Consider the following 27,572-nt stretch of genomic DNA (forward strand, 5'->3'; position numbering starts at 1 on the left):
CAGCTGAGCCACCCGCGCGCCCCATTGAAGGTCCTGGTTTCTATTTCACAGATTAGTTCTTCTGCTTGATCCTTTCTGCCGGCAATGCTCTCTGTTGCATTTTTCACTTCATTCATTGTATTCTTCAATGCCAGAATTTGTATTTCCTTTGAAATTTCTATTTAACTTCTTGTTTTGTTCTCGTATGGTTTTCTTGACATTATTGAGTTGTCTTTCGGTTTTATTGTAGCTCATTAAGCTTCCTTAACACAGCTATTTTGAATTCTTGAGGAGGTAAACTGCAGAGCTCCAAGTCTTTGGCACGGGTTACTGGAAGATTGTTGGGATCCTTTGTTGGTGTCATGTTTTCTTTGTTTTTCCTGTTCTCTCAAGTCTTGCATCTGAAGTAGCAGTCATCTCCAACCACCTTTACTGGCTGACTCTGGGAGAGAATTAACTTCCATGGGGCTTTCCCCGACTTCCTATGGATAGCCTTGCTTCACACTCCTTGCTCCCCTTTGTGGCAGATTTCTGAAGCTTGTATGCCTTCTCTCCCTCATGCGACACACCAGGCCGGGTGCTAACAGCTCCCTTTTGCTCTCTCAAGGCTGGTGCTGAAGCTCAAGTCCATGGTCCCCAAGGGGCCCACAGATTCTGGATGGCTTTCTGGTCATCTGTGAAAGCTGGCTCTCACCACCTATCGGGAGAAAGCCCAGGGACCCAGCTAGAGGATAAAGGAGTGTGTGTTTTAGATGTGCAAGGCGTGGAGAGTATCTGTGGGCTAGACGGGGTGATGGCGGGGGGAGAATCCATGAGCTAAGTATCCCTCGTGCCTTGCTGGCAGGCTTCTGGATAGAGCCTGCAATGCAGCCAGTAGGATTCCTGTCTTTTAAAAGCCATCTAGGAATCCTACCTGCACACTCCCTCCCTCTCCCTACCCCCAGTCATGCGGCTCATGAGCCAGGACTCCGGCAGGGCGAGAAAGAAATGGGCCTCTTTGGCGGGTCCTGTACTGCTGGGGAAGCCAGGTGCCCACTCATAGGCTCTCACTTTTTCCCACTGAAGAAATCATATGCAAGGAGGTCTCTCTTGGCACTGAGCCAAGCCACCTTAAGGAAGGTGGGACATGAGTCAAGTCAAACTGTTCCTCTTAGCCTCCCCAAGGCATCTGAACTTGTATCTGTTTAGCTCCAAAGGCATGCCAGAACTTCTCAGCTGGACCCCTGGACATGCACCAAGGACCATCCTCTCTCATCTGTGGACGATTGTCTAAGGCAGCGTTCTCCAGGGGCTCTCAGACCGCAGCTGGGAGGGGCTGGGGCCCACTAGGGGACCAAGGTTCGTCTGCTTGCTGCCTAAAGCTTGGGTGGGTGAGATTCCTCCCCAGGTCCCTTGGCACACACTGCTGGATTCCGCAGCTCCCAGAGGCACTTTTGTCCATGGACAGATGCCACATTGTTGGGGGGGTGTATACAAACAAGGTATATCTCATTGGGCCATCTTGCTGATGTGCTGAGCCCCTTCTAATACCAAAGTACTGGTACACTGAGGTAGCTACAGAGATATCACCTGTGGCAGGTTTTGGTAAATCTGAGACAGATGAGCAGAAAACAGATGATCTCTATTAACCAGAGCTTCTCATGAGCCCTGAGAAGAATTTAATTGGTGGCAGTCTTCCAGGGAGACAATCTTGGAAAAATAAACATTGGGAAGCAGGCCTGGCCCTGTACTATTGAACTTATTCTTGTGCTCTTAATGGAAGGCAAAATGAACAGTCCAGTTTTCTTTTATAACAACTTCTGTTTAACATGGAATGGGGCTAACGGTGAACATAGTTTTCGGAGCTCAATGACACGACATTCCTAGTCACAAGCTATAAGCATGAAAACTCGCGCGCTAGGGGAAATCCTCCACTGTGTCTGAGAACAGAAATATCTTACTTTTTCGATGAAGAAACTCTGCAACCAAAGCAGCCACATGGACATAACACATTGCTGCCTGAAAGAGGACAAAAAAAGAACAGTCAGCCTGCGTTCCAGGGCTTTTGCAGGACTGTGCTCAGGACAAAGTCTTAGGTCCTCACCTCTGAAAAATCTCCATTTTTTATGTGAATCTTGGCCATGCTATCAAGCCAGGTTTTCCTGAGCTCCGGGGTGCTTGCATAGGACTTGGCTAAGCTATACTGGAGATCAATGAGCATTTCTGGATCTTTCTCATGCTCCTTCATTTGAGCAGTGGCCATAAGAACGGTACGGATTCTCTTGGTCAAGTCTTTGACTTCTGCAGGAAAAGCAGTTGCCTGATTTCAAAACAAACAAAAAAGACATGTTCATTAACATTATTAATGTGCTCTAAGCCTTGGCATCCAATCCTGGGAATAACATGATTTATATTCCTTGGAACAGTTCTTGGTATATTACATGTCTAAAGAGTATTTTATTTTACTTTACATTTTATTTTATTTTAAAGTAGGCTCCAAGCACAGGATAGAGCCCAACATAGGGCTTGAACTCATGACCCTGAGATCGAGACCTGGGCTGAGATCAAGAGCCGGACACTTAACCAACTAAGCCACCCAGGCATCCCTGAAGAGCTTTAAACTAATTCTTTTTAAAGGCTCTACCCTTGATGGCAGTATACTCACAATACATAAAAGCATGGCTTCTGGAGCCAGACTACCTGGCTCTGAACTCTAGTTAGTCCTCCGTAAATCCCACGGCCATGGGAATTATTGGCCGTTATCGTGGAATTTTAGTTACAAGAGTAACTAAAAATGGACAGCTTACTATGTATCAAGCAACGGTCTAAGTGCCTTACATCTTTTATTTTTCCAGCAACCCTATGAAATAAGTACTGTTGTAATTCATTTAACCAATAGGAAAACGGAGGAACACCGCAGTTAAATAGTTTGGCCAAAGTGTCACAGCTGGTTAAGCGGCAGGGACAGGATTGACACCCAGACATCCTGGCCCCAGAGCTAGTGATCTCAGCCACTCTTCCTTATGGACAAGCATACCTATCCCGTCCGCTGATTACCACATACACTCAGGTAGAATCCATACTGCAAACATTTCCACTTCTCCAACTAAAAGGCTGTGAATCACAGGACATTCTCTAAAGAATTTACTAGCTTCTCTCGGAGTGTTGTTTTGTTCTCCAAACCTCCTAAGTTAGTTTTCTCTTTATCCTGGCCACTATTAAGAAAGTACTATCACTTCCTCTTAACACCAGTGGACTGATCACAATTATCGGTAGGATTCAGAGAAGATGAGTGAGGGACAAGTTACAGGGGTTAGGGAGCTTTCCAAGGTGAATATAACCAAATGTGGAGGAAACAGTTCTTAAAAGTGCTTTCTTAATCCCTTTAAAAATAGTAAGTATGGCTAGTAAGGTTCCTTCTTTTTTTTTTTTAAACTTTTATTTAAATTCAATTAGCCAACATACAGTACATCCTTAGTTTCACATTAAAGCTCCTTCTTAAACCCCAGTAGCAATTTCATTTACTGGGGTAAAGGCATACCTTGATGACTTTATTGGTGGTGACAGCCCTATGAGAATAAAACTAAGAAATGAGTCATGACAAAGAGTTCTTATCAAGGTCAGCCACAGTGGACCTTGTTTACTTTGAAAAAGATGCTAATCCAATTTTTATATAACATAGAATTAAGAATGGTAATGACCAACAAAAATAAATTTCAGGGTAGAAGATCCTTAATGACAAAAACTGTTTCTATGCTCGTGGGATTAGTTGGAGCATACACTGATCTCTCAGGGAACCAGTAAAACTGGCTGAAAAGCAAACTTTCCCAGCCTGAGAAGCACTGGCACTTTTTTTTTTTTTCAGTCTAAGCAACATTCTTATGGGAATATTTTTTTTTTCTTTGGTACATAGATTCTACATGTCCCAAACATCAAGTATGCTGTGACTGGGAGCTTTTTTTTTCTTCCATTTTTTTTTTTTACACAATTTCATTAAATTATCCTGGAGGATGACCTTTCCCAAGAATGGGGTTGATCCCTCTGGGAGGGAAAGCCTTCTACTGGCAAAAGATTCTTCCTCCCTTGAACACATGCATCACTGGACATCAGGACCTGTCCTCTGTGCAACAAGACAAATGCATTTTTAACAATGTTGGAGGTTGTGCATCTATAGGTAAGAAAGAGGGATGGCGGTCAGGGTCTTGGGCTTGGCCTCAGCCACCTGGTATGGAAGAACAACAGGGTTAGGCTAAGGTTTGCCTATGTACCTAGGGCAAGCCGTAGTCAGTGAACAGAGGATTCCCGAAACCCAGTGCACCAGTAACCAAAATCATAGATGATAATAACTCTCAAAAAAAGAAGCGAGTTTAGAAATCAAGCTCAGGGGGCACCTGGGTGGCTCAGTGGGTTGAAGCCTCTGTCTTCGGCTCAGGACATGATCCCAGGGTCCTGGGATCGAGCCCCACATCGGGCTCTCTGCTCGGCAGGGAGCCTGCTTCCTCCTCTCTCTCTCTCTGCCTGTCTCTCTGCCTACTTGTGATCTCTGTCTGTCAAATAAATAAAATCTTAAAAAAAAAATCAAGCTCAGAAAAAAATTCCAATCCTACTAGCTATAATAACTACGTGTACACAGTATAGTCATTTCTCCAGCCAGACAGATGATTTTGAAGATGCTCTATGTACCAGGCCGTGTTCTGGGCGCTGGAGAGATGGGGCCACACAAGGCAAAGCCCACGTCTTATACACTCGACACTATCAAGAGTTGTGAATCCCATGAGAGCGTAACTAGAGCAGTATGAACTTTTCTGACTTGGAAGGTGGTTCTAGTTTACTCCTTGGAGTGAGAACATACCTTCATGGGTCTGTCACTGTTGGCAAAATTATTGATAATGAATAGAGACTCCTGAAATCGTGACCCTCCGCTGAGCGCGACATCGGCTATCAGCTGGCTCACGGCGATTATGATCTGTGGGAAGAAGCACACATGGTTTTTCCAATGTCTTTTGAACAAATGCTGCTGACTTCCATCATTGTGGAAGCCCGTAAGCACACGTATGAAATGTTCCTTTTTAAAATTGCCTCACTGGGTGCCCTGGTGGCTCAGTTGGTTAAGCATCTGCCTTCGGCTCAAGTCAGGATCCCAGGCTCCTGGGATTGAGCCCCACATCGGGCTCCTGCTCTCCCCCTGCCCCCCGCTTGTATTCTCACGTTCTCAGTCAAATAAAATCTTTTAAATAAAATAAAGTCTTGTAAAAAGAAAAAGAAAAGGGGCACTTGGGTGGCTCAGTTGGATAGGTGTCTGCCTTCGGCTCGGGCCATGATTCCGGAGTCCTGGGATCGAGACCCGCATCGGGCTCCCTGCTCTTTGGAGAGCCTGGTTCTCCCTCTCCCTCTCCCCCTGCTTGTGTTCCCTCTCTCACTGTGTCTCTTTCTGTCAAATAAATAAAATCTTTGAAAAAAAAGAAAAAGAAATAAAAATGCTACACCATTCCATCGTAATCTGTTTTCTTCCTACACGAGGGGTTTGAATTCTTCTAGAGGAAGAGCAACTTGTCCCAAGGGCAAAGTTTATTCAGCCTTTTCTTGGTTAGATGCGAACGACTGTTCACAACTCTTAGCACAGCTAGATCTAAAACGGTTTGCAAGATCATTAACTGAGACAACGGTGGCCGGGTCTCTGCTTCGACTCTGCCGGCTAGGTCGTTGCCATGGCAAAGCTGGGACTAGATGACATTTTTCTTGGGTGGTTTATCAGTGCCTTTCGCTAGTTGATTTCAGGGTGCTGGACTCCCAGTGGCGGCCCCTCAGCTCCCTTCCTGGTTTCTGACTCTGCTCTCTCCAGTTGTGATGGCAGGACACGTAAAGGCCTTAGGGGGTGGTCTGAAACTCAGGTTCCCTCGGATGATCGCCTACGTGATTCACACTCTAGTGCTGATGGCCGGGGGCTTTATCCTCACTTGCGGGAAGCAGGGTTTGGTGGGAGCTGTGAGCACAGGCTCTAGAGTCAAACTGCCTTAGATTCAGCTTTTGGCTTTATTGATGATTCATTGTGTGGCTCGGGGAAAGTTATTTCACCCTCCTGTGCCTCACGGTTCTCATTCGTCATATGGGGAGGATAATAATACCTGCCTGATAGCGCGGTTATGAGAGTGAAAGAGAGCCTAATCACAAGACCAGTTAGCCCTTTTTTGAGCACTTACTATGGGCCGGAGATGGTTTGAAGTCTTCACATTTATTAATGCGTTTATATTTCAATAAATGACTTGAGAGAACAGATGCTCTGACCCCGAAGAACGGACCTTAATGGGGAATTTCAGGCATACGGGCGTGTTTACCGTGCAAGTGTTTTTTGGGGAAGGCAGTCTTTAAATGGCGCCTCATAAAAGCAAACAGCAAAAGCCCCAACAGGTAATGCTGGCCCTCATATCCCAAAGTAACTATGTAGTAGATTTTATAGAAAGCATCTACCCCTATCAGATTTTCCCATTCCCGATGATGTTTCTAGAAAGCCACTGATGGTTGCTTCCCCATTTCTTTTTTTTTTTTTTAAGATTTTATCTATTTGACAGAGAGAGAGACAGCGAGAGAGCGAACACAAGCAGAGGGAGTGGCAGAGGGAGAAGCAGGCTTCCTACTGAGCAGGGAGCCTGATGTGGGGACCTGATCCCAGGACCCCAGGATCATGACCTGAGCTGAAGGCAGACGTTTAATGACTAAGCCACCCAGGTGGCCCTGCTTTCCCATTTCTAACCCAGTCTCCAACAAACAACTCCAATGGAACAGACTGTGGCAGGGAAGAAGTCGGAAATATGACCAAGGATCTCCCAGAAGGCAAAGATGCCTAGTGAGTCAAGAAGGCCCATCTGTGGTTTGGCTCAGAGCAGTTTCATCCAACAAACAAAAGAAATGTAGACAATGACAACTACCACGCGCTAAGTGTCCCTTACACACATGCTAGGCACGGTGCCCAGCACTACACACACTTTCTGTTGGACCCTCACGGTAACCCTGCAGGGCGAACCACACCTGCCTCGTTTTACAGGTGAGGCAGAGAGTTGAAGACAGACTGAGTCCCTTGCCTAGGGCCACACAGTAAGTACGTAGCTGAACTGGGATTTAAACACAGGTGTGAGGGGTTGGGGGTGGCGGTGCCTGGATGGCTCAGTTGGTGAAGCGTCTGCCTTTGGCTCAGGTCATGCTCCTGGGGTCCTGAGACTGAGGCCCATGTCCTGCTCCCTGCTCAGCGGGGAGTCTGCTTCTCCCTCTGCCCCTCACCCTGCTCGGGCTTTCTCTCTCCACCCCCAATAAATAAATAAAATCTTTAAAAAAAACTAAACCCAGGTAAGTCTGATTCCAAAGTTTAGGCTTGCCACAAACCTGGAGCCGTCTCTCAGTTTTCGCTAACTGGGCATGCTGGACCATGAAAAAACAAGCTAAATTCCTTGTTACAGTAACAGCCAGTTGTCTAACCAGCTGTGCCATCTAACAGATTTTGGCTGGTACTTAATCATTTCTTTTAATCCTCATGAAACCCCGATGACGTAGACACAGATATTTGCCCCTAGTCTGCATGTGAAGAAGCTGAGGCGTTGAGACGATGGAAGCTGCTCAGGGTCACCTGGTAAGTGGTACTCCTGGAGCCTGAACTAGAGCCTGTGCTCTTGACCTCTATGCTCTAGAGCAGGGCTGGCCAACAGAAATAGGATGTGAGCCCCATAGGCAATTTTAAATTGTCCCATAGCCACATCAAAAAGTAAAAAGACACGGGTGAAAATTAATAAATTTCACTTAACCCAACTCTGTCCAAAATATCACTTCAATGTACAGTCAATATAAAATAATTGAGATAGTTTACTTTTTTGGTACTTGGTCTTCAAAAGCCAATGTGTATTGTGTATTTACAACACATCTCAATTTGGCCTAGCCGAGTTTCAAGCACTAACTGGCCCTATGTGGCTAAGGGCTATTGTATTGGACCGAGTATCTGAAGGTCTTGATACTTGATACTTTTTTAGAGGCTAAAGATTGAGCAGAGGAAAGAATAGGAGTGGACTGCCTGGGCAGCTCAGTCGATTAAGCGTCCGCCTTTGGCTCTGGTCATGATCCCAGGGTCCTGGGATCAAGCCCCACGTCGGGCTCCTTGCTCCTCCCTCTTCCTCTGCCCCTCACTCCCCACCCCCCAACTCAAGCTCCAACTTTCTTTTTCTCTCAAATAAATGAAGTCTTAAAAAAAAAGAAAAAGAAAGAACGGGAGCTTTGATTTTCACAGACCTGCAGATGTGTCCTCAAAAAGGTTTTCCTTTTGGTATACTCAAAGTTGTTTCTCATCAGAAGGTACAAAAGTGCAGATGCTTCGTTCCTGGTTGAGCTAATCTTCGAGGTACAGCACTTTAAAACCTCATAGCAAAACGCAGCACACATGTTCACCCTTCCTTTGAAAAAGGCTGAAGGGAACTAAAGAACAGGAAAAACATAAGTAAGTATCTGAAAACCCAATCACAAAAATCAATCCATTATCACATGCCTATTATATTTTCGCTCAAAACTGTATTGGCTGCTGGTGCACCTGGGTAGCTCAGTCGGTTAAGCATCTGCCTTTGGCTTGGGTCATGATCCTGGGGTCGTGGGATCAAGCCCCGCCTCGGGCTTGTGCTTCTCCCTCTCCCTCTGCCTCCCCCCCAGCCCTGCTCATGCTCTCTCTCTCTCAAGCAAATAAATAAAATCTTTTAAAAAAATAACAGGAGAATTCAAGTCCATAGACAGGTCACCACAAAAATGTGCGACACTGATTATAAATGCAACAGATCCAAGAAGAGCTCACGATGCTCTGGAAAAGATGAGTAGGTTCTTGATAACAGGTATTAAATTAATAAATGGCTGAGATGATGAATGATTGATGGGTGCCAGTTTGGGCTTTGAAAACAGGAAGGACCTTCTGCATTGCTTACACTTTCGCTTTATGTTTAAACTGTATTTGAATAGTTGCTTATAGTCTGAACTCCCAAACGCTGAGAAAATTATAGTGGGAATCTATCCATCAAGTAAAGTTGATCTTTTAACAAGCAGACACGCATGCATCTTCTACTCATAAATAGTGTTGAGTAAACTGTATTTTGGCATTAGAAAGAGAGTGCAAAAGTGATGCAAATCTTCCAAATTGCCAAGCGGCTCTTACTCTGAAAATGTATTCATTCTGCTTTGTGGAAGATCAACTGTCCATATAACAAGGCTGGTTACAATCTCCCATGCCTCCATGGCGAGGCAAGCAAGTGGTAAGTTCCTTCAAGGATACACAATGGAGTTTTTTAGGAAGTGTGAAGCTAGAGGGCCACCCTTTCAAAATCATTCCTTGGGAATCTTAAGTTTAAACCCATGTTACAGGAACTGCACCCCACCTTCTTTAAAGTAACCTCTACACCCAGCGTGGGGCTCAAACTCTTGACCTCAAGATCAAGAGTCACATGCTCCACTGACGAAGCCAGCCAGGCGCCCCAGGAATCTACTCCTTTTATCACCTCAACACCAAATAGAAATGCTGTGCAGATAATGAATGTTTAATGCATGCTTTCTGATTGGCAACTGGGAAATCTCATCAACAGTCCCACCAGATGAGACTAAATCTTGCTGGGCAAGATACTCTAGTATGAAAATAAAGGTGTGAGGAAGGGCATGGGAATAGCGCAGTTAATCCACCACACTTAGCTTCTACCTCCACCATACTTCTCTGAGTGGACAATGGCCAAAATCATCAATGACCTTATTGTCAATCCCAATGGACTCCCTTTCCCCCATTCTTATTACACTACTCCATACCTCATAATACTGCTGAAACTTTTTTCTCCTTTGGCTTCCATGATATCCCTCTTTTTTTTACCTTTCTTCCCACTTCTGTGACTGCTGCTCCCCTCTCATCTCCACAGATTTCTTTTCCAGCCCTTTCTAGGTTGTTTTTCTCGACTGTATGCCTCTTGACCTTTTTTTGTTGTTGTTTGTTCTTCCTCTACATACTCTCCAGGGGAAATAAAACCACTCCCATGGCTTCAATTACCACTCATATGCTGATGATCTCCCTAGTTCACTATGCTCCAGTTAAACTGGGCCTTTCAGTGCCCAGAATTCTCAGTTCTTTCCCAACTCTGGGCCTTCGCATATGCATGCCCTTCTCCCTAGAGTGTTCTTCCTAGGGTTTTTCAAACAGTTGACCCCTTTTCATATTTCAGGTCTCATTTTAAAAGGGACAAGCCTATTTAAGTAAGATATCTGTGGAGCACCTAGGTGGCTCAGTTGGTCAAACTCTTGATTTGGGCTCAGGTCATGATCTCAGGGTTGTGAGATCGAGGCTCATGTCTGGCTCCACACTGGGCATACAGTCTGCTTAAGATTTTCTCTCTCCCTCTTCCTCTGTCCTCCCTACCCCCACCCTGCTTGTACATGCACGTGTGCTCTATAAAAAAATAAAATAAGGTAAGGTATCTCTTACAAATCATTATTCTCTATCTTAGCACCTTGGTTCCTTCCCAAAACTTATAATTACTATTTTATTTACTCATTTATTTTCTTTCCCCCAACCCCACTAGACTAGAAGCTTAGCAAGGGCAGAGACTATGTTTCTTTTGTATCCCCAGCACTGTATCTCTAGTACCTAGTACAGTGCCAGATAGAGAAACGGTGTTCAATAAATACAGGATGGATGGATGGATGGATGGGTAGGTGGATGGATGGATGGATTGATGATGGATAGTGGATGGATGGGTGGATGGATGGTAGATGGATGGAAGGATGGGTGGGTGGATGGGTGGATGGGTGGGTGGATGGATGGATGGGTAGGTGGATGGATGGATGGATGGATGATGGATAGTGGATGGATGGGTGGATAGATGGTAGATGGATGGATGATGGATGGATGGATGGGTGGGTAGATGGATAGATGGATGGATGGGTGAGTGGATGGATGGATGGGTGGGTGGATGGATGGATGGATGGATGATGGATGATGTGTGGATGGCTGGCTGGCTGGATGGGTGGATGGATAGATGGTTGGGTGGGTGGGTGGATGGCTGGCTGGCTAGATGGATAGATGGTGGATGGAGAGACGGATACGTGGATGGATGGATGGATGGATGGATGGGTGGGTGGATGGATGGATGGGTGGGTGGATGGATGGATAGATGGATGGATGGATTGATGATTCCAAATCTAGTTTTCTAACCCAGATCTCTCTCTAGAGCAAAGATCTATATATCCAACAGCTAATCCTAACTGCTCTAACTGGATGTCCTAAAGGCACCTTAAATTCAACAGGTCCACAAAACAGAACTCATTAACTTTTATCATCTCTTACCTAACTTATTATAGTAAGTCTTTTTCCTGCCTTTATTATTGCCACCAATCTACCTTCCACACTACTTTTGAGAGAGTTTTCCCCGCCTGCACCAATCTGCTTTTAATACAAATCTAATTGTGTTGGTTCCATGCTCCCTGAGGGCTAAAAGATGAAGTCTAACTCCTAATATAAGTAAATAATCATCTGGTCCCCCTGACCTCTTCAGTCTCATCTCTCGCTCAGTCCATACTAAGTTCTATCTCTACTGCAATGGAGAAACTTTTGCTAAATTTGGACATTTTCCCTCCTCCTCCCCACCCTCAGTTCCCTGTATAGACTTGTTTTATTCTAGTGGTATTTGTGGATATGTGTGCATATATGTGTGTATGTTTCCCTCTACTGTACAATAAACCCTTGGACTGTATCCCTGACACAGTGTCTAACGCCAGGAAGTTCCTACCTGAAAACTGTTTGGTTGGTGAATTATTTCTGAATTTCTTTCCTTTAGATGCTTGTAACATGCTTGTATTGAATTCAGTTCTCCAAATACTTCTTTATTCAAAAATTATATTAAGGAGGGATGCCTGGGTGGCTCAGTGGGTTAACTACCCACCTTTGGCTCTCCTGGGATCGAGTCCCACATCGGGCTCCTTGCTCAGTCGGGAGCCTGCTTCTCCTGCTTCCTCTGCCCCTCCCCCCACTTGTGTTCTCTCTTGCTTGTTCTGCTTTTCCCTCTCCCAAATAAATAAATAATCTTAAAAAAAATTATATTGGGGTGCCTGGGTGGTTCAGTCGGTTAAGCGTCTGCCTTTGGCTCAGGTCATAATCCTGGGGTCCTGGGATTGAGCCCCGCATTGGGCTCCCTGCTCAGCGGGGTGTCTGCCTCTCCCTCTGCCCCTCTGCTCATGCTCTCTCTCTCCAATAAATAAATAAAATCTTAATTTAAAAAAAAATCAAAAAATTATATTAAGGAGTGGCCATTAAGAAACCACCTTCAAGTCCACCCAAGTTCTGTATTGAGTAAATGCAATAAGCCAGCGGACAAATAGTGATGACAAAAAAGTTCTCCAGGCCCAGCTACTCCACTACACAAATCAATTAATTGAATTTCTTTGTCTTGTTGGAGAGTCATCCCAGCGTAGAGGCCTTGACTGTAGCTTTCCATAACTGCAACTCCATCCTGGCTTATGATGCCCTTTATTACGTTTAAAAGCCATCAAAAACAGACCAGGAATAAATTTTGGCCATCTGTTTGAATCCAATTCATTCCTAAAAGCCTGAGCTAAGGTTTGCGTTGAGATGAGGTAAGCAGCCTGAACATTTGGAGCCCGCAGACACAATTAGCTTTGAAAGGCAGAAATCATTCACCTGAACTCGTACTGAGTGCCTACTGTTCGCAGGCTATGATAGGAGACCCCGGGGTTAGACAACCTGGTCTTTGCTTGCCAGGGGCTCATACAGGAGCACGTGGATTAAGTTCTATAACCTCGGCATGAGAATACTTTGAGAAGAAGCAAACTAGAAAAAAACCCAGCAAAGCTGGTCACCTGAAAATGAGACTTTTCCTAGGAGCCTGTGGGAAAGGGGAAGGAATGGCAATGTGAAATAGAAAGCATGTTCAGACTTTACGGGGTTCTCGTTGGGCCGTCTTCGTGTGCGTTGCCGTTCTACACCTGTACTTACAAAGGCCCTACTTCATAGCTTCGTGAACTGAGGTTCGAGGACGTCACTCCAGGGACCCGCGGTGCCCTCTTTCCTGCCTGCCACGGAGGGAGCCCCACAAGCAGCTCAAAAGCTGTCCTTACCTTACTGATGAAGGCTCGCAGGGAGGCAAAAACATGTTTTAGCGATGCTTCAGACTGTCCATTTTTAAGGAATGCCAGATGAATATCAAATACTTTTTTCATTAGTGGGTTGTGGCCATCGTTATTTAAAAGTTGACTCTACAAAACATTTAAAAAAATACATTTTGGGGGCGCTTGGGTGGCGCAGTTGGGGAAGCATCTGCCTTTGGCTCAGGTCATGATCTCAGGGCTGTGAGGTTGAGCCCCACATCGGCTCCCTGCTGGGCGTGGAGTCTGCTTAAGATTCTCTCTCTTCGGGGTGCCTGGGTGGCTCAGCGGGTTAAAGCCTCTGCCTTCGGCTCAGGTCATGATCCCAGGGTCTTGGGATCGAGCCCCACATCGGGCCCTCTGCTCAGCAGGGAGCCTGCTTCCCTTCCTCTCTCTGCCTGCCTCTCTGCCTACTTGTGATCTCTGTCTGTCAAATAAATAAATAAAATCTTTAAAAAAAAAAAAAAAGATTCTCTCTCTTCCCCTCCCTCTGTCCCCTCCCCTGTTCTCTCTCTCTCTCTCTCAAAAAAAGTAAACCTGGAGGGCCAAAGCAATTAACTGCATTACACAGAGAAGAGGGAAGAAAATGACTGATTTTAACTCAGGGGGAAGCAAGCACAATTTTCTACTTTTGAGTTCTCCTGCTAATATTACATTATGGGACAGTTACGTCATTTTTACTCTTCAGAGCACTCTCCTATTATCTCATCTTACTCCCTCGACAACCTTGCAAGATCATGGTTTTTACCTTCTTCTTTTTAAAATCCTCACAATGAAGGGGCAACTGGGTGGCTCAGTTGGTTAAGGAACTGCCTTTGGCTCAGGTCATGATCTGGAGTCCCAGGATCGAGTCCCGAATCGGGTTCCCTGCTCAGCAGGGAGTCTGCTTCTCCCTCTGACCCTGCCCCCTCTCATGCTCTCCCTCTCTTTCTCATTCTCTCTCTCAAACAAATAAATAAAATCTTTAAAAAAAAATCCTCATGATGCCGATTTGTGTGGAGAAGCAAACATCTGAGAAAAACCACTGAACGTCTGGCCAGGGAAGCTAGCCAGCCTGCCTTGGCATCGTCAAGCCTGACAAAACACCGCATCACCATGGGTATCTGGGCAAACCAGTTCAATCCTAATTTGAGCTAAACATGACTGGATATATTACTAAAAGTGTGACGGAAAACGGGCTTTAAACACACACAAAAAAATCAAACAACAGAAGTTCAGAGGTAGCAGGAAGCTTGAGGACAAATGAGTCCAAACCCCTCCCTTCGTGGATGTGGCAAGGGAGTCTCCGTGAATCCCCAACGTCACACAGTAGCCAAACGAAGTCTGTCATCCAAGTTTCCAGACTATTCATTCGGGGCTTTTTTACTACGCTGTGCTTCCTCTAATTAATTTGTGTACAATGTTTTCTTTAGGACACCACCTGAATTGTGACTTCTCATTTTTACCTTGAAGCACTGGGTGAAAAACGAGATGGTATCCAGCACCGTTAGGGAAACTTCAGTAGCAGTGTTGCCTTCGAGAAGTGCTTGATGGAAAATGTCTGCTTCAGTTGTTGCGGAGCCTAAGATTACAGAAAAAAAGTTAATACAGACCAACGCAGAGAATCACGTGACTGTTTTGAATGATTATTCACCTCCCCCGCAAGACTCAGCGAGAGACGAGCAAGAAGAAAGGGGGCTCTCAGTATCCGCAGACCTAATGAGCTTCGCTGTATTTATTTATTCCTTAATCAAATATATCCTGGCTAATCAATGCCACTCATTCTTACTTCAGGTCTGTTATCAACAGCCCTGCAACACGTAGTTAGGTGTCTCTGCTTCTTTGGAGACAAGATCTCAGGGATGAACTCAGATGATGGGACTAGGGAACAAAAATGAGAAATTGCAGACAGCAATGGTGGCGCCCCCGACCCCCGCCACATGTTTCTAATGATGCCAATTTTAGGGGACTTGTTTCTAGATCAGAAGAAAAAGAAAGCACCCAGGCCAACCAAAGGCAGCAGGTCCCTTATATTTTCACAAGGGACAAGAGCAAAGCCGAAGTCCGTAAAACTTGCATTTTTTTTAAAGGTCTTGAGTCTATTATTAGCTCAGGGTCCATCTACCCAAGACATTTGTTTTTATTATTAGTCCTCATGACAAAGCCAGTTTGGCTGGCTTCCTTTTCAGCAACCTCCAGGGAACTATATGGAAAGGAAAGATTTCTCTTTGACTTTTTATTAATATTTGCTCTTCAGAGGATCACTTCCACTTAGAGAACCCTCTAGCCTTCCCCGCCTGGTCAACATTTCTCTCCTTGCCCTGTTCTCCTTGTCAATATGTCAACACATGTGCAATGCGCCTTTGTCAAAACAGTATTTGCGATTCTCTCACTTCTGCAGTCAGCTCAGCAGGGGTAATCCCTTAAAATCACTGAATGAACAGATATTATATATATTGAACAAATATTATAGATACTATTATATTAAGATGCCATTGTTTGCACTGAAGTTTAACAGTAGGAACGAAGGCTAGGCAGTGTAAAATAATATGATGAGAAGAGCAATTCAGTGGGGAAAAATCAATTTCTTTAATACTGAACTAAGAGAAAAACCATGGTTACCTAAAAATCACTGGAAAATCCACACATAGTTTATTAGATGTTCCTGGATGACAAAAGGACTGTACATAAACACCGAGATACGTAAATACATCTATAGATGTGTGGTCATTTCCGATTGTATTGGTGATTTAAGCTAGAATTCCTTCAAGGTTCCACAGCATTATGTATATGTTTCAAATGGGTAGCCTACCCACATTTTCACTTACTGTGATTAAGTGTAAATGAACTTTCCAGGCTGCTAAGATGCTGAAGTCGGGCCTGCATCACTCCTGATCTGTTTCGAAGAGCTGGCATGGTTTGCGATTTTCGGTCTATTCCAAAGTGCTTGGACAGCCAGGCATCATGTATCCTAAAAATATTTTAAAGTTAGGAAATGGAGTACTCTAATACTATATCTCCATGTTATTTTTTTAAGTTTTTAAAAGATTTTATTTATTTATTTGACAGAGAGAGAGACAGCAAGAGAGGGAACACAAGCAGGAGGAGTGGGAGAGGGAGAAGCTGACTTCCTGCTGGGCAGAGAGCCCACTGCAGGGCTCAATCCCAGGACCCTTCACCAACTGAGCCACGAAGGCACCCCTCAATGTTATTTAAAAAAATAAAATAAAATAAAATAAAATAAATGATGAGGTTTCCACATAAACAGTACACTGTGTTCAATATTCTATCTACTATTACTCAGCTTGAACGAGGCAGCACTGGAAACTGTATGAAGTTTTAATGGATATTTAAAAGAGCTTTTGCTACGAGAATATAATTAAGGAATTTAGAAAAAGCTTCTTCCTTTCCTCCTTAAAAAATCAGAATCTTATGGATTAAATTTTGTACATCTCATTTCATTTAACATATATAGTGATTCTCTGCAGTAGGTGATATCAGTAAAATATCATATGAATATATGTTTCTATATATTTACTAAAATTCTCATCTTAATGTATACATGAATCCATCCTTGTATTTTAAACTTAATGTCTGATACTGACTCTTAAATATATTTTATTTATTTCACATTATTTTACTTATAAATTTATCTATTTTATATTACTCTAAAAAAAAAATCAGAATCAAGTGGCCAACACTCCGTAAGGCTTGGTCTTTTCTCAAAAGGCAACGAAGGGCAGGAGTGGAAATGAGTGGAATGAGGAGAATGGAACTTTCGAAGGGCAGAGTGGAAATGAGGTGGGGAGCATTCCTGGGGTTAGATGTGCAAGAAGGAATGCCAATCTAAAATGTTTCTGGGCTGGCCTTAAACCTGGATCAGACATGTCTGTTACTAGGATATGCCAACTTTTGCTTTCCTTCAGTTTTAAGATTCCATTAAAAAAAAAATTACAGCTGGGTCATATGGGAACCCAGGAAAAAAAGAGTTTGTCTATCCTCTAGTAAACAGAGTGGGAGAGCCAGCAGAATCACAGAGGTGAAGGCTCACAGTGGTAGTTACCGAGCTGGCTCTGAGCCACAGGGAAAGAGAGTGGAAATCGTCACCGGAATTACCCATTATTAGGATGTTCCTGACACTCAGCCATGAACTCCATCCAAAGTGTCTGTTTAGTTCTTGGAAGTGCCATGGAATTTCACTTTTATAAAAAGGACTCTATCTGAGCTCCTTAACTCTACCCCTATAAATAGATCTCACTGAAATAAGTGATCTTTTTCTTAGGGTCCCTCAAACACGCCTAAAGTATTTATTTCATCAAGACTTAGGTGGCAAAAAGAAGAGAACAGCTCACAGAGAATGCATGTCCCAGCTGCTGTTGAGGACTTCTATTTACCTTAGCAACTGAAGTCAATATTCACACGTTGTTGGTAAAAGTACAGACCTTACAGTTGTTCCCACTTTATGATTTCCTGCCTTCCCCTGGATCTAAGCCTTTTCTCACCTCTTTCAGAAAAGACAAGTGTCTGTTCTTGGATTAGAACAGAAACTCTGCGTAGCAGGCTAACTGCTACCCTTTGGAAAACTTAAAAATACATCCATTCACACTAGTTTAATTTACAGTTTGAGCTGAGACATGTTAAATGAAGCCCAGGTAACTTCACATGAATGCAAAATGAAGAATCTAGGTTTTTATGTGGCATGATCAAGACTGCCATCTGTTGGAAGAGAAGGAAAAAAAAAAGTGGAAATTGCAGTGGGAATTACCTGGCTATGTTTCTTTTCCCCACGTATCTGAAGTGGAACAAACATACTCTAGGAAGAAAAACAACAGCACATTAGCGAGATATTGCCACGCTTTGCATTTTAACGAGTAATATTCAAAAACTCATGTGTTCCAAAGAATGGCCCATTTAAACCATATTATGACAATATGTTTTGGTATACAGATACATTCACATAACTACTTGTGGGTTTGCCATATTATATCTTTCTAGATTTATTTGCTACAACTACATTAGCAACAAAAAGCTCCATGTTTCTTCACCTACAATTCTAACGACATTTAAAAAGCTTGTCAATGCAAATGATGATTCTACATCGTGCTCTATAATGTTTCATAGCAAAGATCTCTAGTTTTAGCCATTAATACCTAAAGAAAAAGTTTCTTAAGCCCCCCAAATTAGAGCAATTGCTATATTTTTAAAATGGCATGAAATACACCTTCTATTATTCAAAAATCTCAAACACATCCGGAAGTTGGGAGGAGAGCATACTAAACTCCCATGTACTCAGCACCCACCTGCTTCAATGGTTATCGGCACAGGGCCATTCTTGTTCATCCTCTACTCTGAACAGGTGCCCTGCTCACCCTCCACTCTCCTTACCTCCTATATTTTTTTTTTGAAGCAAACCCCCAACATCATATATTTTCATTAGTAAACATTTTGATATAGTTTTTAAAAATTGCAACCTCCATTTTGTTTGCTGATGTTTTCTGCAAAACTTTGAAGACTTTATAGGGGCACCGAGTATCCTCTTTTTGTATTGAAAGACATGCACACAAAAACATCACATTTATGCATGCTCTTTATTTATTTCTTTTTTTTTTTAAAGATTTTATTTATTTGACAGAGAGAAGAGAGAGAGAGCTCACAAGTAGGCAGAGAGGCAGGCAGAGAAGAGAGGGGGAAGCAGGCTCCCTGATGAGCAGAGAGCCCAGTGCGGGGCTCAATCCCAGGACCCTGAAATCATGACCTGAGCCGAAGGCAGAGGCCCAACCCACTGAGCCACCCAGGTGCCCCTATTTATTTCTTTTTAAAGCAAGCTCTGCACTTAACGTGGGTCTTGAACTCATGTCCCTGAGATCAAGATTCGCATGCTCTACCGACTGAGCCCGCCAGGAGCCCCTGGGTGTTATTTATCTAAAAATTCCTCAGATTTCATTCTAATTTTTCTTTTAGCTTTCCATAAGGATATGCAGATAGCTCAGCAAACAATCTAGGACAACTTTCCAACTCCACCTTCCCAACTTCCCAACTTCCCAAACAAGACTGGATTTTTCCCCAACTGCCTTGGAATGGAGACAAATACATATATATATAAATATATACATGTGAATATATATATATATGTATACATATACATATATATATATATATGCACATTTCTGATGCCGGTAGAATTACTCAGCTCTACAGAGGAGTACAAATTCTAAATTCCAGTCATTGAAGCTGTTCCATTAAGCCAGTATTGGCTCCAAATGAATGCTTTTGGACAGCTGATGCCACTTCTAGTTTTCTACATCACAGAAAGACTGCTGCTGGGCTGAACGGTGGTCTATTATTAGCTAATTTTGCTGCTATTGTAAGTATTCCATCTCCATGTTTTGTCCCATCTGTATGAAGAACCTGTGTGCTGGCCTTGATGCTACCAAAACAGTCGACTATTTCCTACATTATCAGTAAATAAGCTGTTGGGGGGAAAAAAAGGTAATATTTTAACCCCCAAACAAGGAGAAAATTTATGAAAATAAATTAGTATAACTTACTCGAGAAGGATGAGAATGTTTATGAGCTCCTGAGGAGAGACTTTATTCCAGTAAGTTAAGAGAGTATCTGAAAATGGAATAAACAAAGTGGCAGATCTTGAAATAAGTACAGTAAATAGCACAGTGCCCCCGAAGTATCAATAACCTAGCTTCAACAACCGTCAGTTCCCAGCCGGTTCTTTCATCGATGTCCTCCTCTCCCAGCTCATTGTTCAAGGCACACACTGTATTTGTGTGAATTAATTCCAGATATATTGCTTTATCTATAAATATTTAATGATGATTTTTATTTAGTTTGTAAATATTCTTTTGGATGGCTGATACTAATCTCCATATCATCCCTGAAGACAGAGGAAGGGAAAAGGACCAGGGGTGTTTTCAATGAACTTCCTAAAATTTTGCATAATGCTGCATGCTCAGGTGTATTTTTCCGAAAGGAGGGTCAAGCACCTTTGTCTGCTACTCAAAGGGCTCTGTGAACCAAAAAGTTTGAGAACTTTAAACTTTAGAAGAAGAGATTTTTTTTTACCCTTTGCCTTTGTATTATAAACTCTGAAGTCTTGATATTATGTAAATACACACACACACACACACACACACACACACACACACAGAGTTAAAAACAAAACAACAGGCTGAATGAAAATGGAGTTGCTTATGCTAAGCCTCCCACCACCAAACCTAGACAATTACAGTTCCCACTCTCCCAGGAATGGAATTGTAAACCAGTCAATTAGGAATCATCTGATGGGCACTACTAAGGTAATCTGCCTGACAGAGCCCTGGCATCCCCTAGACAAAAGTGACTTTGCACTAACAAACCCACTTTCTTTCCCTGCATAAACTTCCTTGCTCCAGCTCCCTTCTACCTCTAAAAGTCTTTCATTTTGTACAGCTCCTCAAGACTACTTTCTGTCTGCTAGATTGGATGCTACCTGACTCTAATCAATTTTTGCTCGAATACACTCTTAAAAACATGCCTGCTTATCTTCTAACCGTATGTCCAGGCGCATGTATTGAACTATTCCAGATATAAAAGTCCCTTAAATCTATCATGTATACTTCTCTTTTGACCTGCTTCTTTACTCCAACACAGTGATTTACCGAGATTAAAAAGGAAGAAAAAATACTGCTGCCACTTAACTCTCCATTCATTTTTCATTTACTTTTTAAAGGATTTTTATTTTTAAGTACTCTCTATGCTCAAAGTGCGCTAGAACTCAATTGCGAGATCTTGTCGCATGCTCTACCCCCTGAGTCAGACAGGTGCCCCCTCCGTTCCCTTTTTATGCTACTCAGATATAGCTCATGGTGCTCATAGCTCTTAAATGTAAAAATGTGATAGGCATCACAAGAGTGGTAAATGACAAAACTGCCAACCCAGCTACAACCCGGGCAAGATAAGGATGGAAGACTAGGCAATGTTGGCTAGGCGGAGAGGGGGAGAGAGGGAGGAATGTAGGGATTTTGACTTTACTTCCAACTGTTTCTAAAAGCCACAAGTGTTGATACTTTCTAAAACACTGTCCCTCAAGAATAAAAATGCTAAAAATGGCGTTGTTAGTTTGTTTAAAAAAAAAAAAAAAGCGGGCAGGGACTTCCGGTCTCCCCTACTCCTGCCTTTGATTGCCCTGCGGCTCAGAGAAGCCCAGATCCCCCAGAAGCCACTGGGTTTCCGGCCTCTCGGCCTTCTGTCGAAGAGCGATGTGTAGGCGCCATCCTCTCTCTTCACACGCATCGGCTCTTCTCGCCAAAAGGCTGGTGCCTTCTTCCCACCCAAAAACTCCGGAACTTTCTGCCCATCCCTGAACCACCCCGGTGCCAGCCTTGTGCCCAGAGACAGCTTCGCAGGTCTGTAAAAGGGGGAAAGGCCTCATCCCAGCCGCGGCTTAGCTCTAATCAGCAGCTCCTCCGCCATTTTCTTGGCAACGGCGGTAGCGCTATCAAGCCGCTGGCCTTGTCTCCACCGTTTCCAAATCCCAAATCGGCGAGACATGATGCAGGCAGGGAACATGGGTGGAGGAGACAGGGGAGGTGGTAAGAAACCTTCAGGAAGAGAAAAATTACAGTTTAGTGTATGTGATGTGTCATCTGATGATTTTAAAAAAACCTGGCTAATGCTAAAAGAGCTCCACGACAAAGAGCTACGCCGTTTACAGGCAAAATTAGCCAGTTTGAGGAAAGAACGACTGGCCGATGGAAGGTGGACGGGCTCTACAGCCAAAATTAAAGAGCTGACCGCGCAACAGAAAGTCCTCAGTAGCACCATTCAGGAGTTGCGAGATCAGTTAAATGCAAAAACATGTGAACGCTGTTCGCTGAATGAAAGCTACAGGAACACACTACAGCAAGAATTTTATGATATCCAACAACAAAATCTTCACTTTATTACTCAGCTTACCGAAGAAAGGAATAAGTTAAGGGAAGAAAATCAGAAGCTTTCTGCAGAACTAAAACGGAATCTGCAGCATTTGCCCCCTTCTTTTTCTAGTAGCGATGATGAGGTATTCATTCCCTGTACGCAAAGGTCGGTGCCAGTTTTCTCCGTCAGGGAGCCCTCCCCAGGAACTCATGTGTATCTGCCTGTCAGATTGATAAAGCAATCAAATACTGAAGAGATGAAAACTGGACGAAAGGAACGACCACGAAGTCCAAAGTTTTCGATTCCATTTTATAGTCAGGACCTCTTCGAGGACCGGGAGACCTCTCCTGAGCAGCCTTATGGTAATAGCAGTAAGCCTGGCACAGAGAGCAGTACCAATCAGAAGTCACCTGCAGGGTTTCCTTTAACATCGACAGCTGGTCCTCAAAAGGGGCCTGGATTTCAAGATGTTTCAAACCACGAAGACCAGCTTGGCCAGCCGAAAAGGAAACAGATCTTCACCCAGAGGACCTCCACCCAAAGGACCGCCACCCAGAAGTGTGAAACTCAGATTGACTTCTCTTGGAGCCTTTCCAGTATTTCTACTACAGGAAACCCCGCTACTCAAGTTGTATCTGAAACTTCAGAGGAAAATATGCCTGATTATAATGGAAGTTCATTTCCCCCTTTTACACAGAGTAAGGAAAAGCCCTCTTTAGATGTATTTCCTTTTGACTATACTGTAAAATCTAGTGGGAAAAGAAAATCGAAGAGTGGTATAACTCAGTACAACATTGGGTTTTCTGTAAGAGACTGCAGCTACCTGACACCTTTCACTGAACAATCCACTGGGAAGAAGAACATTAATGAGTCTACAGGTAAGGAGTACGACGCCAATAAGCCTCTCGGTGATACCCAAAGTTTCATCTCAGGGTCTGCAATAAAGAGAAAAGCCAGGACACAGACAGAAAAAGAGGGAAAGTAGCTTTGCCTCATCCTCTCAAGGAAAATGCTCTTCTTTTACAAGAGGACAGTCTTCCTGTCAATTCAGACTGTGTAACTGATTACCCCTGACTCTGATTCCATTTCTCCAGAAATAATAAACGAGACAATAAGAAAAAAAAAGTTTGGCAAATGACTAAGACTTTGAAACAGTGACTTATTGCCAATTAATAAAATGTAGCCACAAATAGAAAAGGAAATTCATTCTGTGGAATTCCTCTACTTCCACATATAAGTGTAAAGGTCTGCCACCTTTTTGTTGAAACTAAGTTGCTACTGTTTATGAACCAATAAAGCCAAGAAAGGACCTGAAGAGTATGGACTTCTAAGGGTTCAACATTTAAATGCATACAGAGTGACTAAAATATTTACCAGACAAGACAAAGTAACTAGAATACATCCACTGAGAAAGATCCAGAAGCAGATTTTTTTCAGAATAAAATGAATATGACTTTACACATACAAAAGATAAAGAGGAGATGTGACACGGACTGTATACTAGTTATTTAAAATGTGCTTTTAAGAATCCAAAAGCAAGAGCAGAAGAGAGAAAAATCTAAGGAGCAAAAACCAAAAATTCAGCAAGCAAGGTCAACATTTACAAGTGGAGCAGAACTATGAAGTTCTCAAGAAACAAAGCAGTTATGGTCTTATCCAGGACATTAAACAAGCTGCCAGAGGCTTAACCCTGGTAATTATAGTATATGGTGTGAGAGTGGGCATGTGTGTGTGCATGTGCACGCATGTGTGCATGTGTGTGCACATGCACTCTGCTGGAGTGGAGATAAGGAGAAAGTAGTCAGCAGTGCATCTCCCCAACTCCTTTCCCTGCCCCCTCCATTTTTCCTCCTCCTGCCCCCAACTCACTTTCCCTGGGCAGTGGTGGTATTCAACTACTTTTTTTTCTTATTTTTGTTCGTTTGTTTTTTCTCATGTGTCATTAGGCCTTTAAAAAAAAAAAGCAAATTTATTGAGAGAATTCATGGGCCATAAAACCCATTTAAATAGTGCACAATACAGCAGTTTATAGTATTTTTAAAGAGTTGTAAAACCACCACCCCAGTTTTAGAATATTAGATATTTAGAATATCTAAATATTTTAGAATATTTTCATCACCCTAAAGGAAATCCCATATACATTAGCAGTCACTTTCCACCTTGTTTGCTCACTTTTCCATCTTGCAGGACGACAAAAACAGTGAGCTGTGGCTGTAATTGTTAACTGATCCATTATCTCTCAGACTGAAATACCACTGGGGTTAAAAATGATCTCCCTTTATTTCTTTCCCAAAACAGGGAGGTACATCATATAGTCTCAATATAATCTTTGACTTTTACTCTAAATTATATAGTCTTAGAACTTTAAGATTATAGTTGTTTTTTGACTTTTATTAATAAACTCTAGGATTTATTATTCATATCTAGCTTTTCTGAAGGTCTTTGATGGTTAACTATCAAATTATTTTATGTTTTTATATCCTGCATTATTATTTAAAAAAGATTTAGAGTAATATTTAAAAATATTTAACATAGAAATATTTAAAATACTTGAATATAAAAATGTTTAAAATACTTAAATATAAAAATATTTTAAAATTTTAAATATAGAAATGTTTAAAAATAAAGCAAGTAAGTAAAATATAATGATTATGATAATCAGAACCCAGGTGCTTTCATGTTCTTCATTCCTGCATACATTTTTTTAAGTAAAAATATTGAGAAAAGGAAGAAAAGGGAGGGAGTTGTGTAAGTGAATGTGATATTTGGGAATAAGATAACCTGATTTTACTTCCAGAGGACTTGCAGTTTATGAAAACCCTTTGGTTAGTCTATCATATAAAGAATTGTTAAAACTAATAAATAATACAACTGTACACCAAAGGGGGAAAAAATGAAGCCTGAAAAACAACGTAACACCACACAATGCCACAGGCAGGCACTATGAAGATAACAGCGGCATTCCCGACCCTCCGAGAATACTTCCTGTCTTTTTGTTTGCTTTTGGTTTTCCAAATCCTGGGTCAAATAAAAGCTAAAGTATTAAATGTGACTCCTGGTTATTATTTCCTTCTGTTTACTTTGGTCATTTAATGCGATGTAAGCTCTGCCTGAAAAAAAAATATGTTTAGCACTTTTAAAACTACAGTTTCATTTTAAAAATCAATTTTTAAATTAAAAAAAACAAGTGTGAAGAATCAAACCCAGATGACCCCAATAAACCCATTTTAAGTTAGAAACAGGAACGTTTTAAGGTCAGAGTCTTCAACGATCTGTTTCTAATGTGCTCGTGTTTTACATACAGGGGACGATCAAATATTCGTTGCATGAACCTGTGGGGGGGGATGTCTAGTAGAGACCACGCTTAATATGCTGGTAACTCACCTTCAGAAATCATTTTCACTATATACAGGTAGCACATTAAGAGGCTTCTGATTTCATACTGGTCCAGTCGGTTATACTGGGATACACTGCTCCTGGTAGAACCCTGTCGGGTCTGTAATAGAAAGGGCTATTGTCAAACAATATTGGTACTAGACATTCCCATAGCCTTGAACTCAATAACTATTTGTATCATTGGTCCTGCTTGGGAAAATTCTAAGTCCAAATCCAATTTTCTATCACACTTGGAAGGTAAATGAGCTGAATCTTTCTTTGTTGCTACTGCACAGAGTAGTATCACTAGAAATTACCTGGGGGTCTTCATCAAGATAACAGCCATGAACACTGTGTTTCATTCCCGTGAGTTCTGTGTTTAAGTAGCAGTAAAAAATTTAAATTACTGTATGTGGCTATTCCAGGAAAAATAGCTTTTACATGCAGGAGGAACTTAACTAAGGTATATGGAAGCACAGAAACATTTTAAGCTCTTTTCATTTGAATCTTTCAGAGTTTATAAATTAAAATCCAACGTACAAATCATAGGTCAGGAAATCTGTATTTTTTAAGAAGGGCTCATATGACAAGATAATTACATGAAGAAGAATCCAGTAATACTTTAAAACCACAGCTTCTACAAACTAGTGATGTTCCTTTTAATGATTTTTGTTAAAATCTCAGTTGTTAAGCATGACAAGATCTGACTTATTTGGGGACTTACATGAATAGAATGTTAATAACCTAAAGAATTTACCGTATTAAAAACCAGTTCTTTTACAGTTGACTTAAACTGAGCTGGAAATAGGCATTTACTAAACTAGGATTTACTAAGAACGAACTTTCATTTGATTATTAAGTCATTTAACTTCTTTGTCTTTTATCTGCCTTACCCAGGATAGTGTCTATTGACAGAATTCTAAAAGCCATAAAATAGGAACCTTTGTGAATGAATTACTATTTACCCCAAGGCTCAAGGAAGTATATTCCAGTGGTTCTCAAGGGGTGTTTCCCAATTAGCAGCATCAGCATCACCTGAGAACTTAGAAACACAAATTAGCAGGCCCCATCCCAGATTGAATTAGAAACTCTGGAGGTGAGGCCCAGCCATCTGTTTTTATTAAACCCCCCAGGTGATTCTGAAGCACACTAAGAATGCCGTGATATAAGAGAAATATTGCTAGAATCAGAAAATCCAGGTTCAGGTCTGGCCTGCCATAGCTGTGTGGTTGTCCTAAGTCACAACCCCAGTTTTCATTTGTAAATTGAGTTGGAATTTATTATTTGTATGCACCCTTCTAACCCTAATTTTATATGATTCTGTGATCTTACACAGCAGCATTACATGGCTTTATTGGTCAAAATGAAATTTCTTGGGGCACCTGGGTGGCTCAGATGGTTAAGCGTCTGCCTTCAGCTCAGGTCATGATCTCAGGGTGGTGAGATTGAGCCCCGCATTGGGCTTAAAGGGTCTTTCTCTCCCTCTCCCTCTGCCACTCCCCCACACGCACCACTTGCCCTTTCTCTGTCACAAAATAAAATAAAAATAAAGTAAAATAAAATGAGGTTTCTCTGTCTCAAGACAGACATACTCAAACTTTAATGTTAGAGAATATATTCTGATTAAGTAATGATGTGACACTGAGATCATCGATTTGGAGGCCTAACTTTTTTTCTCCCAGGTTATTTACTCTATCACAAAAGAATGGAAGACTGAATTAACCCTGCCAAGAAGGGATTTATACGACAAGGTGCATTAGATATTTTAAACTTGAACCTTCCCTCTCTAGAACAGGTTACAGTATATGAAGATTAAAGGAGGTATTCAAAGTTAGAACTCTTAAGGATGAATGCCTTATCCTCCATAAACAGTTTTAAATATTCAAGTAGCAGCTGCCATTAGAGGAAGGAACCAATACAACATCCAAGAATTAAGGGATGTTTTCTAGTGGAGAGACTTTTACTTATATAAAAAGACAGCCAGCTGTAGCCTAACATATCCCTAGGTTACCCCACATACTTAGGTTCTTACATTTTCAACAGTCCCGCCCTGATCTGGAAATCCCGTTGCTCCTTCTGGGAGGAGGGAACCTCTTGAATCTTCCCTCTTGATTCCATGTCCATTTGGAAAAGCCCCATAAGCTGGAAAAAAAAGCCAAGTCCCCATTAACAACAGGAAGAATGGTCAAAAAAAA

The 27,572-nt window shown here is 42.3% G+C and overlaps 1 protein-coding gene across 2 annotated transcripts in view; it reads right to left on the reverse strand.

The window, feature by feature from the left end:
• DOCK11 (dedicator of cytokinesis 11) overlaps positions 1–27,572 on the reverse strand; it is a 187,379-nt gene that overhangs the window by 37,668 nt on the left and 122,139 nt on the right. For both annotated transcript variants that reach the window (XM_047715225.1, XM_047715224.1), the window contains 11 exons: positions 27,410–27,519; positions 25,387–25,498; positions 19,641–19,707; positions 17,858–17,905; positions 15,921–16,063; positions 14,559–14,674; positions 13,087–13,224; positions 8,230–8,412; positions 4,811–4,924; positions 2,063–2,278; positions 1,920–1,977 (listed from right to left, as the gene is read on the reverse strand). In XM_047715225.1, coding sequence (XP_047571181.1) covers positions 1,920–1,977; positions 2,063–2,278; positions 4,811–4,924; positions 8,230–8,412; positions 13,087–13,224; positions 14,559–14,674; positions 15,921–16,063; positions 17,858–17,905; positions 19,641–19,707; positions 25,387–25,498; positions 27,410–27,519 — 1,305 coding nt within the window. The remainder of the gene's footprint in view (positions 1–1,919; positions 1,978–2,062; positions 2,279–4,810; positions 4,925–8,229; positions 8,413–13,086; positions 13,225–14,558; positions 14,675–15,920; positions 16,064–17,857; positions 17,906–19,640; positions 19,708–25,386; positions 25,499–27,409; positions 27,520–27,572) is intronic.

This window comes from Lutra lutra, chromosome X (assembly GCF_902655055.1).
Source record: "Lutra lutra chromosome X, mLutLut1.2, whole genome shotgun sequence".
Taxonomy (NCBI): domain Eukaryota; kingdom Metazoa; phylum Chordata; class Mammalia; order Carnivora; family Mustelidae; genus Lutra; species Lutra lutra.